At 42.2% G+C, this 15,506-nt stretch overlaps 1 protein-coding gene across 1 annotated transcript in view; it reads left to right on the top strand.

Moving 5' to 3' along the window:
- The window catches only part of LOC103101392 (WAP four-disulfide core domain protein 5-like), a 58,201-nt gene extending 43,565 nt beyond the window's left edge, over positions 1-14,636 (top strand). The window contains exons 3-4 of the mRNA XM_056813026.1: positions 10,716-10,874; positions 14,277-14,636. Coding sequence (XP_056669004.1) covers positions 10,716-10,874; positions 14,277-14,281 — 164 coding nt within the window. The 3' untranslated portion in view covers positions 14,282-14,636. The remainder of the gene's footprint in view (positions 1-10,715; positions 10,875-14,276) is intronic.
- Positions 14,637-15,506: the final 870 nt, after the last annotated feature.

The following is a 15,506-nucleotide window of genomic DNA, read 5'->3' as shown; positions in this document are numbered from 1 at the left end:
TTTAGCTAATCTCTGAAACCACTGTATTCCTAGTTTATATTCCTACATTACTTTGGTATTTTCCTCAACTCCTCATGCTCCCTCATATTCAATCAATCTAGCCAATCTAACTTTGAAATATATTTTTTTTCTCCCCTAAGCCCTTCTTTTCACACATAGACAGTCATGGCTTTAGTTCTGGCCATCATCTTGCCCATGTTATTATATTGTAACAGTTTCCTAACTGACTTCCCCTCACCAAGTGTCTCACCACTCCAGTCCATCCTATATGTTGTGTCCTAAGTCATTTTTGTTAAGGACAGATGTGAGCATCTGACAACATCCCCCCTGCCCCATGACCTTTCCCTTGTGCTCCCCCAACCCCTTATCAATTCCAGCAGTTTCCTATTTGCTTCTGGGATAGAATATAAATTCTGTTTAGCTTTTAAAACCTTATACAACTTGGTCCTAATCTGTCTTTTAGCTCTGTTTTACTTTAATCTTCTTTCCTTCACTCTTCAATCCAGCCAAACAGACCTTTTCCTTATTTCCCATGATGCCACATTTTCCACCGCATGCCTTTCTACCAGTTGTCGCACATGCCTGGAATGTTCTCTCCCCTTTTACCTTTGCCTAATAGTCATCTCATTCCTTTTAAAGATCTTGCTGAGACACCATCTTCTTTAAGTGGTTTTTCCTGGTCTTCCCACCTACCTTCTCCCCCCAAACTACCTTATCTTTAACTTCTTTATGAATACTTATTTTTCTTACCCCTTATCTTCTGTCGTAGTATCAATTCTAAGACCCAAGAGTGGCAAGTATAAGGCAATGGGGGTTAAGTGACTTGCTCAGGGTCACATAGCTAGGAAGTGTCTGAGATCAGATTTAAACCCAAGTCCTCCTGACTTTAGGCCTGGCTCTCTATTTCTATCTGAGTTACCTAGCTGCCCCTGTTCTTTGCTTTTTTGAAGAGGCAGTGTGGTATAATGGATAGAGTGTTGACTTAAGAACTAGTAAGACCTGGGCACAGTTCCTACCTCTGACACATATTAGCTATAGGATTTCTGGTAAGTCACTTGATCTCTTATTGCTCCAGGCAGCTTTCTAAGACTATAATTTGCAGATTAGGGATTGATCTACATTTTTGGAGCAAGTTTCTTCATATAGGAGTTTCCCATATTAATAAATTCATAGGACCACTCCCTATTTTCCTTTATTTCTTTAAGGAGCATTTTGTAATTTCAACTCTCTGTAAACAGAATGGAACTTGGTAAACTGATTCCCAGAGGCTTATTTTGGGCATTTGGTAGTCATTTTTGAATGAGACTTGCCTTTCTATTATTGCCTCTTGGATGTTATTGCTATAAAGAAATGCAGTTGGTTTTTGCCAGTTTACTGAAAGGTAGTGAGTTAGGAGCAGCTAGGTGGCTCAGTGGATTGAGAGCCAGGTCTAGAGATGGGAGGTCCTGAGTTCAAATCTGGTCTCAGACACCTAACTGTGTGACCCTGGGCAAGTCATTTAACACCCCCTTATCCCCCCCCCCCCAATTGCCTAGTTCTACCACTCTTCAACTTTGGAACCAATACCCAGTATTCATTCTAAGATGGAAGGTAAGAGTTTTTAAAAAAAGAAAGGTTGTGAGTTCTCCATCACCAGAGGCATTTAAACAGAAGTTATACGAGTATAAGATATTTCTGCTCCAGGTAGGGATTAGACTAGATTGGCCTTTGAGAATCTTTTCCAGTCCTGAGATTGTACAATTCTAAATCTAAGAAACTTTGAGATCATGTTGTAGAATGGAAAGAAAATTGGTTCTGTAGTCAGAGGTCCTGCCTTTGTTTTTTTAAAAATGTATTTAATTAATTAATTTAGAATATTTTTCCATGGTTACAAGATTCATGTTCTTTCCCTGCCCTCCTCTAATCCCCCTCCCCTAATCCCCCTCCTCTACTTGATGTACAATTAGAGGTCCTGCCTTTGTGATCCTGAACAAGTTACTTAACTTGCTAGGTCTCAACTTCCTCATCTCTAAAATGATGTTGTTTGACTAAAAGGTAGACATGCTTTAAGGACCCATCTACCTCTAAATACAGACGAGGCGGGTTAGAAGCATGGCATCAAGGCCATCTGGACTTTTCCATGCACTATTTTTTGGCCCTTCCTTTGAACCAGAGAAGTCTGAATCTTTTCTTTTTCTTATATGGGATGTTTATGCTATAAGAAATCACGTGTATTAATAGATTAAGAGATAAGAAATGTTATCATAAAATACTATACATATATGTTACGCATTTCCGAGCTTTTGCTGTGCTGTCTGCTCGCCTTCATGTGGCATCTGTGGCATCCACAAAGTCCCCCTGCCCAAATTCTCACTCAATTTCTTGTGCCGGCCCATTGAATATCGATACTGCTGTGGAGAAAGTCATGATGTGGAAGGGATTTATGTTTTAATCCTAGCTCTTAGTCATCTTGAGGGAAGAACTCCATAAAAAATACAAGAAATAATCCTGGAGAAAGGTTTGGGAGGGAGACAGGTGTGACGGCCAAGGAGGTGGGTATTGATGGTGATTATGAACCAATAACACCCAAAAGAGCAGAGATGTAATTAGGACTCCTTTCAACTGGAGCCAAAACAATTGTGGGGTAGGGAAGTAGAATGGAGCGGAGAGGACAATCCTAGGTCAGAGCAGTCTCAGGAAAAGGGCAGCTCAGGGCAGAGTCAATGGGGAGAGGGAGGAACCTGGGTCACTAATTACAAGGCTCCCTAGAAGGAATCAGGCTCCAACCCTTCCTGGTGGCTACAGCAAATCCTAGACACTCCACCTAGTTTCTACTCTCTAAACAAACTTCAGGTCTTTGTTAATGCCAGCTGACCCAGAGCTGCCTTCCTGATTCAGAGAGGACATGGATTACTAACCAAGGAAGCTCCAAATGGGTGGAGAAGAACAGCAGAGTGATGCATTCCCAAGCCATACCAGACCTTGCAGAGTGGGTTCCTCTACCTGTAGCACACCACCTTCTTCCCACAGTCCTTCACATCTTTTTTATTCCCTCTCACTAGAAGCTCTGAAATGGTTAACTTGATATGGTTAACTTTGTAAGAAACTTCTCTGAAAAAGATCTGAAAGTCAGAGAAATGAATTCAAATATGTAAGAACAAAAGCCATTCCTCAATAGATAAATGATCAAAGGATATGAATAAACATTTTTTTTAAATGCCATCCAAGATCTCAAAAAAAGGTCCAAAATGGGAAGGTGGATGGATGAAGTGTCAGGCAGTAGGGGAAAGAGACTCAAAGTTCCTACAAACCTGCTTTATTTAGCTTGGGCAAGACTCTTTCTCTTCCTGTAAAATGAATCGATGATAATTTATAAGGTCCCTCCTGGCTCTAAGGTTATGTGTTTTTATGATAATTGAGGAAGATGGCAAGAAGGTGAGCTTGGAGTCAGATTTTAGAGCAAGGGAGGTATATAGAATGATTAAGATATAAGAAGGCTTGGAGATGTGTCTGCCTTCCACAGATTATGAGATCCTGGACTTAATAACTGATTGACTGGCCCAGTTGAGCATGGAAAATTATGTTATGTTACTCACAGATCCCCCAAAATAGATATAAACCAATTAAAATCTAGGTGAAAGCAAACCAGCAAGAAGATGGGCTAGAGGAAGGAAGGAAAGCAGGCATGTTTTGCGGCTCAAATGAGATAATTGATATAAAGCACTTTGCAAACACAATATGAATAAATAGAAATGAAATGGTTATTATTGTTATTAGTGTTCAATTATCCCGCTGACAGTCTGTGTGATGACTCTTTTAGTAAGACTTCTTTTGAATTGCCTAACTCATGCAATGTTCATAGAGCAACAAATCAGGGTGTGCTGGTAAATGTCCAACAACTAGCCTCTCAAAAAAAAGAGGCAAACCACTTTCAAATTTAATATACATTATTAATGCTTTCTTAAGAGTAGACAACCAAAACCATAAGTCAAACCCTGATTTATAATGATTGCCAATTTCTGAGATGTAAATGCTCAAGCTGAAAATTTCACAATGGAAATTCTCTTCAGGGGAGTGTGTAGGAGTCAGCTCAAATCTTTTGGCTCTGGTACACCCATGAAGGGAAGAAAAGGGAAGGCAGAGGTCCCTTTCCTGGCTTAATATTGAGATGCTGGTGGGCTCATTTCCAATCAGAGCAGGGTCAAATCTTCAGATCACAATAGAGGAAGAAAAACTGCTCTGAGAGACAAGCATCTCTCAAGATTCTAGAGTTGTCTCTGCTCTGAACTACATAGGTGACCTGTGGCAAGTTACCTTTCCTCTTTGGACCTATTTCCTTACTTTTAAAACAAGAGGGGTTAGATTAGATATAGTCTAAAGTTCTTTCCAGTTTTTGGATCTGTGATAAACATTGGCCTCTGGCAAGGTCCAGGGGAAACAGCCTTTTACCTCTCTTTGGAGGTGAGGAAGTTAAGGTTAGTGTCTTTACCTTCTGTGGAGTTTACTGAACATAAAGGCCAATTTAGGTATTTTGTTTCCGGTATTGTTTGTTCAAGGATATCCATGAGCTCAATTCATCTTCTACAAATTTTATGGTTATCTCAAACCTCATAATAATATTGTACATTGAGTAGCTTTGTGGAAGGTCACCATATGTGGTTACCCCATACGAGGAAATCCTAGACACCAGCCATCCCTTAGATTTATCTTTCGAGGTTACTTAAGAGACTCAAGGAAGTGAGTTTGCACCAGAACTGGAGTATGTTCTCTGGTATGAGTTTCAAATCCCCTTGGGGGAGGGAGGGTGGATCAGAGATGACATTTAGAACATAAATAACAGAAGACACATTCAATGAAAAAAATACCTTAGAAACCCTCTATTCCTACCCCTTTCTTGTTCCAATTGAGGAAAGACTTTTTTCAAAGAGGAAAAATTATTTGCCCAAGGCCACATAGCTATTAAGTGGCAGAGCCCCAACTCAAACCCATGATTTCTAGGAAATCTGGAGAATTTTCCACAACACTACAAGTAGCTTTTACTTGGTTATTTTCCTTCGTTCTGGAAGACAACCAAAATGACATTACTATATCAGGGTTAATGACTGACCAGACCCATACAAGCTCAGAAGGTTCTACTACAGGTAGATATCTTGCAGGATAGTCCTGTGGCAGCATTTTCCATGTCTCATAATCAATACCAAGTTCTTCAGAGCGTCATTGAGAGTGTCCTTGTATTGGTGCTTTTGATCTCTGCGTGAGCACTTGCCTTGCATGAGTTCTCCTTAAAATAGTCTTTTTTTTTAAATTTAAAACCCTTACCTTCCATCTTGGAGTCATGGCTCCAAGGCAGAAGAGTGGTAAGGGCTAGGCAATGGGGGTCAAGTGACTTGCCCAGGGTCACACAGCTGGGAAGTGTCTGAGACCAGATTTGAACCTAGGACCTCCCATCTCTAGGCCTGGCTCTCAATCCACTGAGCTACCCAGCTGACCCCTTAAAATAGTCTTTTTTTTTTAAAATAATATTTTATTTGATCATTTCCAAGAATTATTCATTAAAGACAAAGATCATTTTCTTTTCCTCCCCCCTGCCCCCCATAGCCGATGCATGATTCCACTGGGTGTCACATGTGTTCTTGATTCGAACCCATTTCTATGTTGTCAATATTTGCATTAGAGTTTCGTTTAGAGTCTCTCCTCTGTCATGTCCCCTCAACCGCTGTAGTCAGGCAGTTGCTTCCTCGGTGTTTCCACTCCCACAGTTTGTCCTCTGCTTATGGATAGTGTTTTTTCTCCTAGATCCCTGCAAATTGTTCAGGGACATTACACCGCCACTAATGGAGAAGTCCATTACGTTCGATTATACCACAGTGTATCAGTCTCTGTGTACAATGTTCTCCTGGTTCTGCTCCTCTCACTCTGCATCACTTCCTGGAGTTTGGTCCAGTTCACATGGAATTCCTCCACTTTATTATTCCTTTGAGCACAATAGTATTCCATCACCAACATATACCACAATTTGTTCAGCCATTCCCCAATTGATGGGCATCCCCTCGTTTTCCAGTTTTGGGCCACCACAAAGAGCGCAGCTATGAATATTTTTGTACAAGTCTTTTTGTCCATTATCTCTTTGGGGTACAGACCCAGCAGTGCTATGGCTGGATCAAAGGGCAGACATTAAAATAGTCTTTTAAGCAAACGTGTGTTTGGCATTTGAACAATGTGGCCAGCTCATCAGAGTTGCTCCCTCTATAGCAGAGTCTGAATGCTTGGCAGTTCAGTTCAAGAAAGGACCTTGGGGGTGCCAGTACCTTATCTTGTCAGGTGATCTTCAGAATCTTCTCAAAGTGATTCAAATGGAAGCCATTTAATTTCTTGACATGGCCCTGGTATATGATCCAGGTTTCACAGACATACAATAATGAAATCAGCACAATGACTCTGTAGACCTTCCGTTTGGTAGGCAGTCCAATACCACTTTCCTCCCACACTTTCTTTTGGAGCTTCCAAACACTGAGCTAGTTTTGGCAACACATGCATCAACCTCATCATCTATGTGCACATCCCAGAAACATATATGGCCAAGGTAAGGGAACTTGTCTACAGCATTCAAAATTTCTCCATTTGCTGTAACTCATGGCCCCATGAATGGATGTAGTGGTGCCATGTATGGACGATATGGTGCTAGCTAGTAGAGAGCCTCTTTTCTTGGTGTTAATTCTTAGGCCAAAATTAGCACAAGCAGGAAAGAATCAGCCCATGCTTTGTTGCATCTCAGTCACAGAAACTGCATTGAATCATCTCTGAAAAGAAAGCTTTGCATCAACTGCCCCACCACTTTAGTCTTGGCTTGTAGCCTTTTCAAGTTAAATGATTTAGCATCAATGTGGCAGCTGACTCTGATGCTTTTTAAATTCTCAATGAAGATGTATGTCAATATCACTGAAAACTTCATGCTAAGAAGCATGGGAGCAAACAAACACAGCCTTGTTTCACTCCATTATAGTGATCTGGAAGGTGCAAAAGCATCATCCATTATCCAGAACCCATGCAGGCACATATCCATGAAATTGTCCTACAATATTGATGCGCTTCTCTGGACAACCAAATTTTGCCTTCATCTTCCACAAACTCTTACAACTTTCAGTATCAAAGACCTTGGGAAGATCTTAGGGACATGAAGCCTTGGCATACTGAGGGGAGGTGTCTGCGGGCACTCAAAGTTCTCCAACTTCTTATGTTTTTTTTTTTTTTTAAGGAACTTCCTTTGAAAAAGTCATGCATGTAACCAAGACAAGTAGAAAGTTGAAGGCCACTGTTCCTCCTACTGAGGCTGGCAGGGAAAGGGGGTCATGTGCAGTCCTTCCAGCCACAGAAAGTGGGGAGCATGCAAATGATCAGACCAGGAACAGAAATGAAGTGATGATTGGATGAGAAGAGAAGTGATCTGAGAGACCAGCAATAAAGGATTGAAGTGGAAAAGAGATAAGGTTGAACCAGAAGGCCAGAATTGGTGATACTTTAGGAGTCCAGCCCATAGCATCTTCCTTTCCTAGGATTCCTTGGAGCACTGTCTGGGGACGCCTCATTCCACTTATTGGCCAACCATTTTCTTCCTGATTGGGGACGGCATAGAGGGCAGAAAAGGAAGAGATTCAACCTCCTCTAATCTCCCCAGTTAGAGTTCATATTGCAGCCTGTTAACCTTTATTTTAATGCTTAACTATGTCCATGGGCTATTTGAAACTTTCTTAAGTTCATTTGCAATGATTCTTGTTTGAGTCTGAAAGGGTAACTAAGAGGAAAAAGAGATTGTTCCCAGCTCAAGTTAGGGTAGGAGTGAGTCAGTTAGACAGGAAATTTCTGTAATTTTAGTAGTGCTTTAGCTAGCCATATTAGATTGACTATTTTGTGAACCCAGAGAGAGACTTAGGAAGGAAACAAGTCAGTAGCAGTGTAAGATGGAGGCTGGTATACTTATTCAGGTGATTACACACAATATTCTCACTAACTTCTAGACAGTTATACCCAGGGACCTGCAAGTTAGGATTTTTTTTTTCTCATTTTTCTGGGATTTTTTTAACATTTAAAATTTTTTCTTTCTCTTGTCATTTAAATTTTCTTTTGAGTGGGTTTGATTCATCCACACAGGAATCACATTAAGGATTGTAACTGGATAATTTTTATTTCTTTTTGTTTTGTTTTGTTTTTTTATCCCTTACCTTCTGTCTTAGAATCAGTACTGTGTATTGGTTTCAAGGCAGAAGAGTGGGAAGGGCTAGGCCATGGGGGTTAAGTGACTTGCCCAGGGTCATACAGCTAGGAAGTATCTTTAGCCAGAATTGACCCCAAGCCTGGTTCTCAATCCATTGAACTACCTGGCTGCCCCTGGGGGAAGTGTTTATTAAGTACTTTGTATACACACTTGGGACACATAGACAAGAAAAACAGCTTCTGCTTTTGAGGAACTTACCTAACACATACAAGAGAATTGTGGTGAGAGGTACTTAGCAAGAAATGGCATGATTTTGAAATAGCTGGGAAATGGAATGGAGGCGAAGCTTAGCTATTAGAGCTCAGGTTCTAGGGCAGAGGCCAGGTTCTAACAAGAAGAGGATAAGGAGGATGGCAAAAGGGCAGGTGTTGTTCAGTTATATGCTTCGCTAATGTTGCATACCGGTGCACGTGTGTGTCCTTGCACATGTATGCGCACATAAGATGTCTCTGTGCGAACATACACATGTGAATGCACCTGCATGGACTTATGTGTGTAGGTATGCATGTGCACATGTATGTGCATGTTTGTTTGCATTTGAGTGGTGTTACTTTGGTGGCATTGCTTGTTCACTTACCAATCGCTAGTATATGCATATAGTTAGGGTATTTGCTTTTATGTAATGCTGCAAATGTCATTTTGTGATGAGACATTTTTGCATTAGAATTTGCATTAATATCTTTCTGTTTAAGCCAGTATATATATACCCTCCAGGCATTTTTTTTTTTGCATTATTGTTATATGCTGCTCACATCTAATGCCAAGTTTAGTAGGTCTGGTTTCTTGAATAGAAATGTTATTTTATGAATATTTGAAAAATGAAGACTGAAATGCATCATAATTGCTGTATCACAGATGTAAAGACACACAAGGGTCTCTTGATATTGGGAGAAAAATAAGGACATAGGAGCAGCTAGACAGTACAGTGGATAGAGTGCCAGGTCTGGAGATAGGAGGTCCTGGGTTCAAATGTGACCTCAGACACTTCCTATCTGTGTGACCCACTCCAGTAGCCCCAGCCCTCAACATGAAGTCCGGGACCCTTCTTTTCTTCATGGAATTCTGTGCCTTTGTGCTTCTGACATCTTCTGGAATGGTGAATTCGAATTCTGACAGTACAGGAGGGATCAGGGCTAGGGTTGGTCTGCAGAATGGAAGATTAGGGACTTCTTTTGTCTCACTAGAACTGAGTTGCCTGGGGTAGGAAGCTTTGGCCCTCTGCATGCAGAGTGGATGAAAACAGAAAATGCCAACATCTCTCCCGTCCCTCACCTCTGTCACAGACTTCTTACCCCTGTCCCATTTCCTAAGTAGAGATGGTGTTTGAGAAGGTTCTAAGGGCCCAGGATTCCAAAGCCACAGCCATATTCTGTGTCTGCCTCTGTCTTTCTCTGTTACTCTGACTCTACCTTACTCTTTATCTTAGTCATACTCTCTGCTTCTCCATCCATCACTTTCTTTTCTTATTTTTTAATGTTTTTTCAATTACATGTAGAAATATATTTTTGGTAAGGACTAGGCAATGGGAGTTAAGTGATAGAAATACTTTTTTACAGTTGTTTTCAGACTTTGTGCAATCCAAATTCTTTCCCTCTCTCCCTCCTCCCTGAGATAATAAATAACCTGATATAGGCTCATCTCTTTCTGTTTCTTTTTCTTACTTTCTAGCCCATTATCTTTCCATCATTTTAACTCTCGGTGTCTCATTCTCCTACTTCATCCTTTGTCAATGTTTCTTTCTCTGCCCCTCAGACATTTTTTTGCCCTTGTCATTCTGTTTCTGCGTCTTTCTCAGAAAGTAGAGAATTGATTGTTCTTTGAGTTGAGAGACCCCAGTTTAAGTCCTGGTTCCTCTATTTATTTAAGTGAGTTATTCAACTTTTTTGAGTCTCAGTTTTCTCATCTACAAAATGGGAAAATTATGCTTTCAATACTTACTTAATTGGGTAGATGTAGGAAAAGTCCTTTATAAACTTTTTAGTTCTATGGGAATAAAAGCTATTGTATCACCCCTTTCTCATCCTTTCTCTCTCTTCTATGATACCTCTTTGTATCTCTCCCTCGTGCTGCTTTTCTTTGGAAATCATGATTTTCCCTGCTGTACTTTTAAAAGAATGACTTCTCCATGCTCAGGATTGGGTAAACTGTCCCTTGCTCGCAGAGTGTCCCCAACCATGCTCTCTCCCCAACTTAAGTCCCAGAACCTTCCCTTGGCTTATAGGATCATAAGATTTAGAGATGGAAGGAATCTCATTTTACCCAGAGGAAACAGGGTGGAGAAGTTGCTGGCCATATTCACAGAGTTAGTAAATGAATAAATAAAATAAATGAATCTGGATTTTAGGAGACAAGTACCCATGTAAATGTTCCCTTTCCCCTATGAACAGTCTGAACCCTTTTTCCATGGGCTTAGTTGGGAGTTTAGCCTAGGGCCCATATTCTAATCTCTGTCCTCCTTTTCCAGATAATAAACCAGGGGAGTGCCCACCAGACCCTTACCGCTGCATTAGGGAAGAATCACCACAATGTGCCAATGATTCTAATTGCCTCCAAAATAAGAAATGCTGCTATTTTCATTGTGGTTTCAAGTGTGTAGACCCCAGCAGCACAAAGGACCATAAAGGTAAGGAGGTTCTGGTGCTGGGGTGAAGGAAGCTAGAAGTACCTGGGCCTAAGGAGGCTTCTCCCAGGTAGGGATGGGTGTAGCTAGGGCTTCCCATGGAGTCCTCATTGCAATAGCACCCAGGGAGTGAATGGACAGTTTTGTGGATATAGACTGAAAAATGGGAAGAAGAGGCCAGCTCCTAAGAAGAAGAGTCCCAGAGACTGCGGAGGTCAGAAGCAGGAGAGGGGATTTCATCCTAGGAAGTAGGGAAGTGGGACAGGGCAGGAAGTGGGGTGATGTGCTCCAGATGTAGATTGTGTTGTGGCTCCAGATATTAGTATGGCAAATCTCCTGAGACCAGAGAGAAGTGCTGTGGGTTCAGCCCACTCAGAAGGGCAGGAGATGGGAGGTCTAGGGGTAATTCATAGGGCCCAGAGCCAGATTTTCTCTGGTCAACCCACCAAGGAGGATAAGAGTGGGGCATCTCAAGTTGAGCTTGGATTTGGAGGGAAGTACCTTGGAAACTTGCCCAAGGTTACCAAGCTATGGTTTAGGCCATTAGGGAAGGAGTCTTGGGGTCATTCTGCTGATTTTCCCATGTCCTGCCTTTACTGGCTGCAGCAAAGATAAAGCTAGTTTTTTCCCCCTTCCTTCCTTGTTTCCTTCCTTCCTTCCTTCCTTTCTGTCTCTCTTCCTTTCTGTCTCTCTTCCTTTCTGTCTCTTTCTCTGTCTCTGCCTTTCTCTCTCTCTCTCTCTCTCTCTCTCTCTCTCTCTCTCTCTCTCTCTCTCTCTCTCTCTCTCTTCCTTTCTCTCTCTGTCTCTCTCTCTGTCTCTCTGTCTCTCTCTCTCTGTCTCTCTCTTTCTCTCTTTCCTTTGTCTTTGTCTCACACTTTCTCACAGTGTTAATACCTCATTGTCCATCTGTTGTCTCCTGTTCTACCTAATGGTGCTTCCTGGGAGGACTGGCCTATCCTCCTTGTTCAAGGTCAGGCTGGGCTCAGTGCCTCCTGCACTAGAGCCTCTCCCTTCCTGGTCCCTTCCTTCTACCCTGAGGATCATAGGATTTAGAGCTGGGCTGGAGCTGAGAGAACATCTAGCCCAACCCTGTTTCAACAGAAGAAAAACAATGGGGAAGCAACTTTCCCAGAGTCATGGTGGTAATTATAGAGATGAGCCTGATTCTTGGGGAAAGTCCCTTGTGTGAGACTGCTTTCATCTGCCTTAGGAATCCAGGCTCCCCAAAAATCTCCATAGAAACTCAGGCTTCATCTATGTCCTCACTCCTTTGGCCTCCTTCTCCAGAATGCAGCAAGACAGGGACCTGCCTGCTTCTCCTACCCATCCTCCATATCTTTATACTGAAGCCAATGAGTGCCACCCACATAGCCTGGAAGGGTTCAGAAAGACAGCAATGTTATTATCACTGGGACACCAGGGGTGTGAGCCCTGAGGAGAGGAAGGACTGAAACCAGGGTATCCTGGCCAGGCAGGGATGAGCAGGGAAGAAATAGGACCACAGATTCCAGAGGATGAGCTAATGGAGACGAGAGGAAGGAAAGACAGACTAACTGGGGCAAATTCCAATGGGGGAGGTAATAATGACACCTAAAAGTAGGGACAGAGTCTGTCCAAAATAAACACATGGTAGTTTGGGGAGGGAGTGCACCAGCAGCTAGGGTGGTCAGGCAAGGCTTCATTTAGAAGATGATGCTGGAGCTGAGTCTTATTGGAAAGCATGGATCGCAAAAAGTGGGGGGGGGGGGGGAGAAGGTACATTCTGGTGCAAAGGCCTGGAGATGGGACATTTGTGTGTCTGTTTGAGTAGGCTTATATGGCTAGATCCAAGAATAGAAGGAAGGAAGTAAAGAATAAGACTGAAAATGTAGGAAAGGGCCAGATTGTAGAAAACATTTAAATGTTCAGAGGAACTTATATATGATCCTGGAGGCAATAGAGATTCTTTGTGATTTACTGAGGGAGAGGTAGGGTAACATGGCCCAACCTTGTACCTTTAGGAAAGATATTTTGGTCCCAGAGGCCTCTTGGGAAGGAGAGAGACCAGGGATTCTACTCCACCAGGTGGGGAGCTGGGGACTCAGAACAGGATGCTCCCTGGGGAAAGGTAGTGTTAGAGCCAGCTTGAAAGAATGGATTGTTAAATTTTCAGTACAGTTAAAATTTCAGTACAAGCATTGCTGTTTAGTTGTTCAGTCATATCTAACTCTTCTTCAGCCAAAGATACGGGAGTGGTTTGCCATTTTCTTCTCTAGTGCATTAAGGCAAATAGAGGTTAATGGACTTGCCTTGGGTCACATAGCTAATGTGTATCTGAGGCTAGACTTGAACTCAGGTCTTCCTGATTCCAGGTCCTGGAAATAAGCAAATGCTATAAACCAGAGCTTGAATTATTGTTTTGTTGATTAGTTAGACTTAAGAAAATGATTGAGAAAGTGTTAAAAATGCAGATTATACTTAAAAGCATGTTTGACTTATCTTTCCCCCCCCCTCCCCAGAAAGCATAGTGTTAAATGTTTATAAGCATGTGCCTAGCTCTGGGGAAGCCTTTTTTCAATTGTCCAGCCCTTCCTCCCCAATTTCATCAAAGCCAGTGTTACATGCTCAAACCCCCAAGGACCTGTGAAGGAGATAGACAGTGTGAGGGCCCCTTGAAGTGCTGAACGGGAGGGTGTGGGAGAGTCTGCATGACCCCAGAAGGTATGGTATCCATGGAACCTCAGCAACCCTCCAAACTCTCCACATTCAGCTGCTCTCTCTGTCCCATATCCTTCATCCTCCCTTCTTATTCCCTCTCCCCAAAGCAGGAGCCTCCATCCAGATCTCCCTGCCCCTTATCTATTAGCAAGGAGTTCTATTTCCTGGTCGCTACCTTATTGATCCTATGCCAAGGTCTTTGTCCCAAGCCAATCCGTGATCAATTGAGGAATTGTAGGCACATTTGACCTCTGCTAAACATTCTCTTCCCTGCTGATTTCATTGTGCCCAGGTGGCAATGTGGTGCGGTGGAAAGAGCACTTAATTTGGAGAAGAAATTCAGAAGAGCTGGACTTGAATCCCAGCTGAATCATCCATTGACCTTGCTTGAAAAATTGAGGAGGAAGGGTGTGATTTTTCCAACTGGAGCTTTATGAGATCCATCGCTATTTTCAGGGTCTACTGATCCATAGTCTCTGCAAGAAGGGACTCCCTTCTAAATTAAATACTCCTTGCCCAGATCTAAGTACAATTAATCCCTTTCCCCTATATCTTTGACTGTTAGGATTCTTGCTCTCAGAACAACCTGGTCCTCTGTTCTCTCCTGTGTAGAGATGCTAAAAATCCAAGGAATTGGGCTTCCCCTTTGAGGGGGAGAAAAGGGCAGTTTAGAATTATGAGTTCCTGATCTGGTTTTTTTTTCCTTAGGTTGATTCCTTCTCAGAACATATATTTGGATTCCACGATGGCAATACACATTCTCTCTCTGGCCATTATGGAAGAGCATCTCCCATGGGCCAGACCAATGACCAAGAACTCCTGGATGGTGGAGGGCCCTGTCTTCTTTTTTTGTTACCTCAAGCAAAATGCTCCAGGCTTGGTAAAGGCCTGGTTGCAGCTTTTATCCTTAGAGCCCCACTTGGTATAGGGCTTCCCAAGTAATAGGAACTGATTGAACCCTTGTTGTTGTCACTCTTACCCCATAATCTTTAGTGCAAAATAAAACACACCCTGTGAAGGAGGACACAAATATCTTCCATTCAATAAAATGCAAGTTCTTTGATGTCAGTGATTATTTCCTTTTGTCTTTGTTTCCTAGCCTAGCAGAATCTCTGGTACATTATACACACATAATACATAATTGATAACTGATTGGGATTTATGTACCAACCTGGGTCTTCTAGCAAGATTGGCTTCTATAGTTATAGACCTTTACCTAAAAGAGTTGGAAAGGGAGCAATTATCCAGAGATTGACCCAACTCCAATTGGCTGAATCAGAGCCCTTTCCAAGGATTCAGTCTCTGATATCTCCCTTAGGCATAGAGGATCACAGAGGGGAAGCAACACTTCTCATTCTATCCTCTGCTTCTTAAAAAAAAATTGTGAACCCTTACTTTCCATCTTGGATTCAATGCTGTGTATTGGTTCCAACACAGAAGAGAGGTAAGGGCTAGGCAATGGGGATTAAGTGACTTTCCCAGGGTCATTCAGCTAGGAAGTGTCTGAGGTCACATTTGAACCCAGGACCTTCCATATTCTATCACTTTTGAAAGGTTTTTTTTTTGCCTGATTCACAGAAGGCATCATTTATTAACCAAGAAAACTCCAAGTATGTTGGAAGGAATATTTTATAGTCTGAATATGGATTGCTCCCACCAGCCTTGTAGTTAGGGGAGGGCTCAGAGAGTGGTCTGAGTGGTGAGTGGTGGGTGGCCAGCATAGACATCTAGAGACCGGAATTCTAGTCTCAGATTTGCCATCAACCTGTTTTAAGCTCGGGTAAGACCCTCCCTCTCTAGGATACTTAGCTTCCTTTCTTGTAAAATGAACACATAGTAATTTCTAAGGTGTCCTCTGACCACCAGCTCTAAAGTGATGTGTTCATTTGATAATCAGGGAAGGCTTTCATGAAGAGGTGAGTTTGGAGACAGGTTTTA

This window comes from Monodelphis domestica, chromosome 1 (assembly GCF_027887165.1).
Source record: "Monodelphis domestica isolate mMonDom1 chromosome 1, mMonDom1.pri, whole genome shotgun sequence".
NCBI classification, from domain to species: domain Eukaryota; kingdom Metazoa; phylum Chordata; class Mammalia; order Didelphimorphia; family Didelphidae; genus Monodelphis; species Monodelphis domestica.
This window is presented reverse-complemented; position numbering and strand designations above follow the sequence as displayed.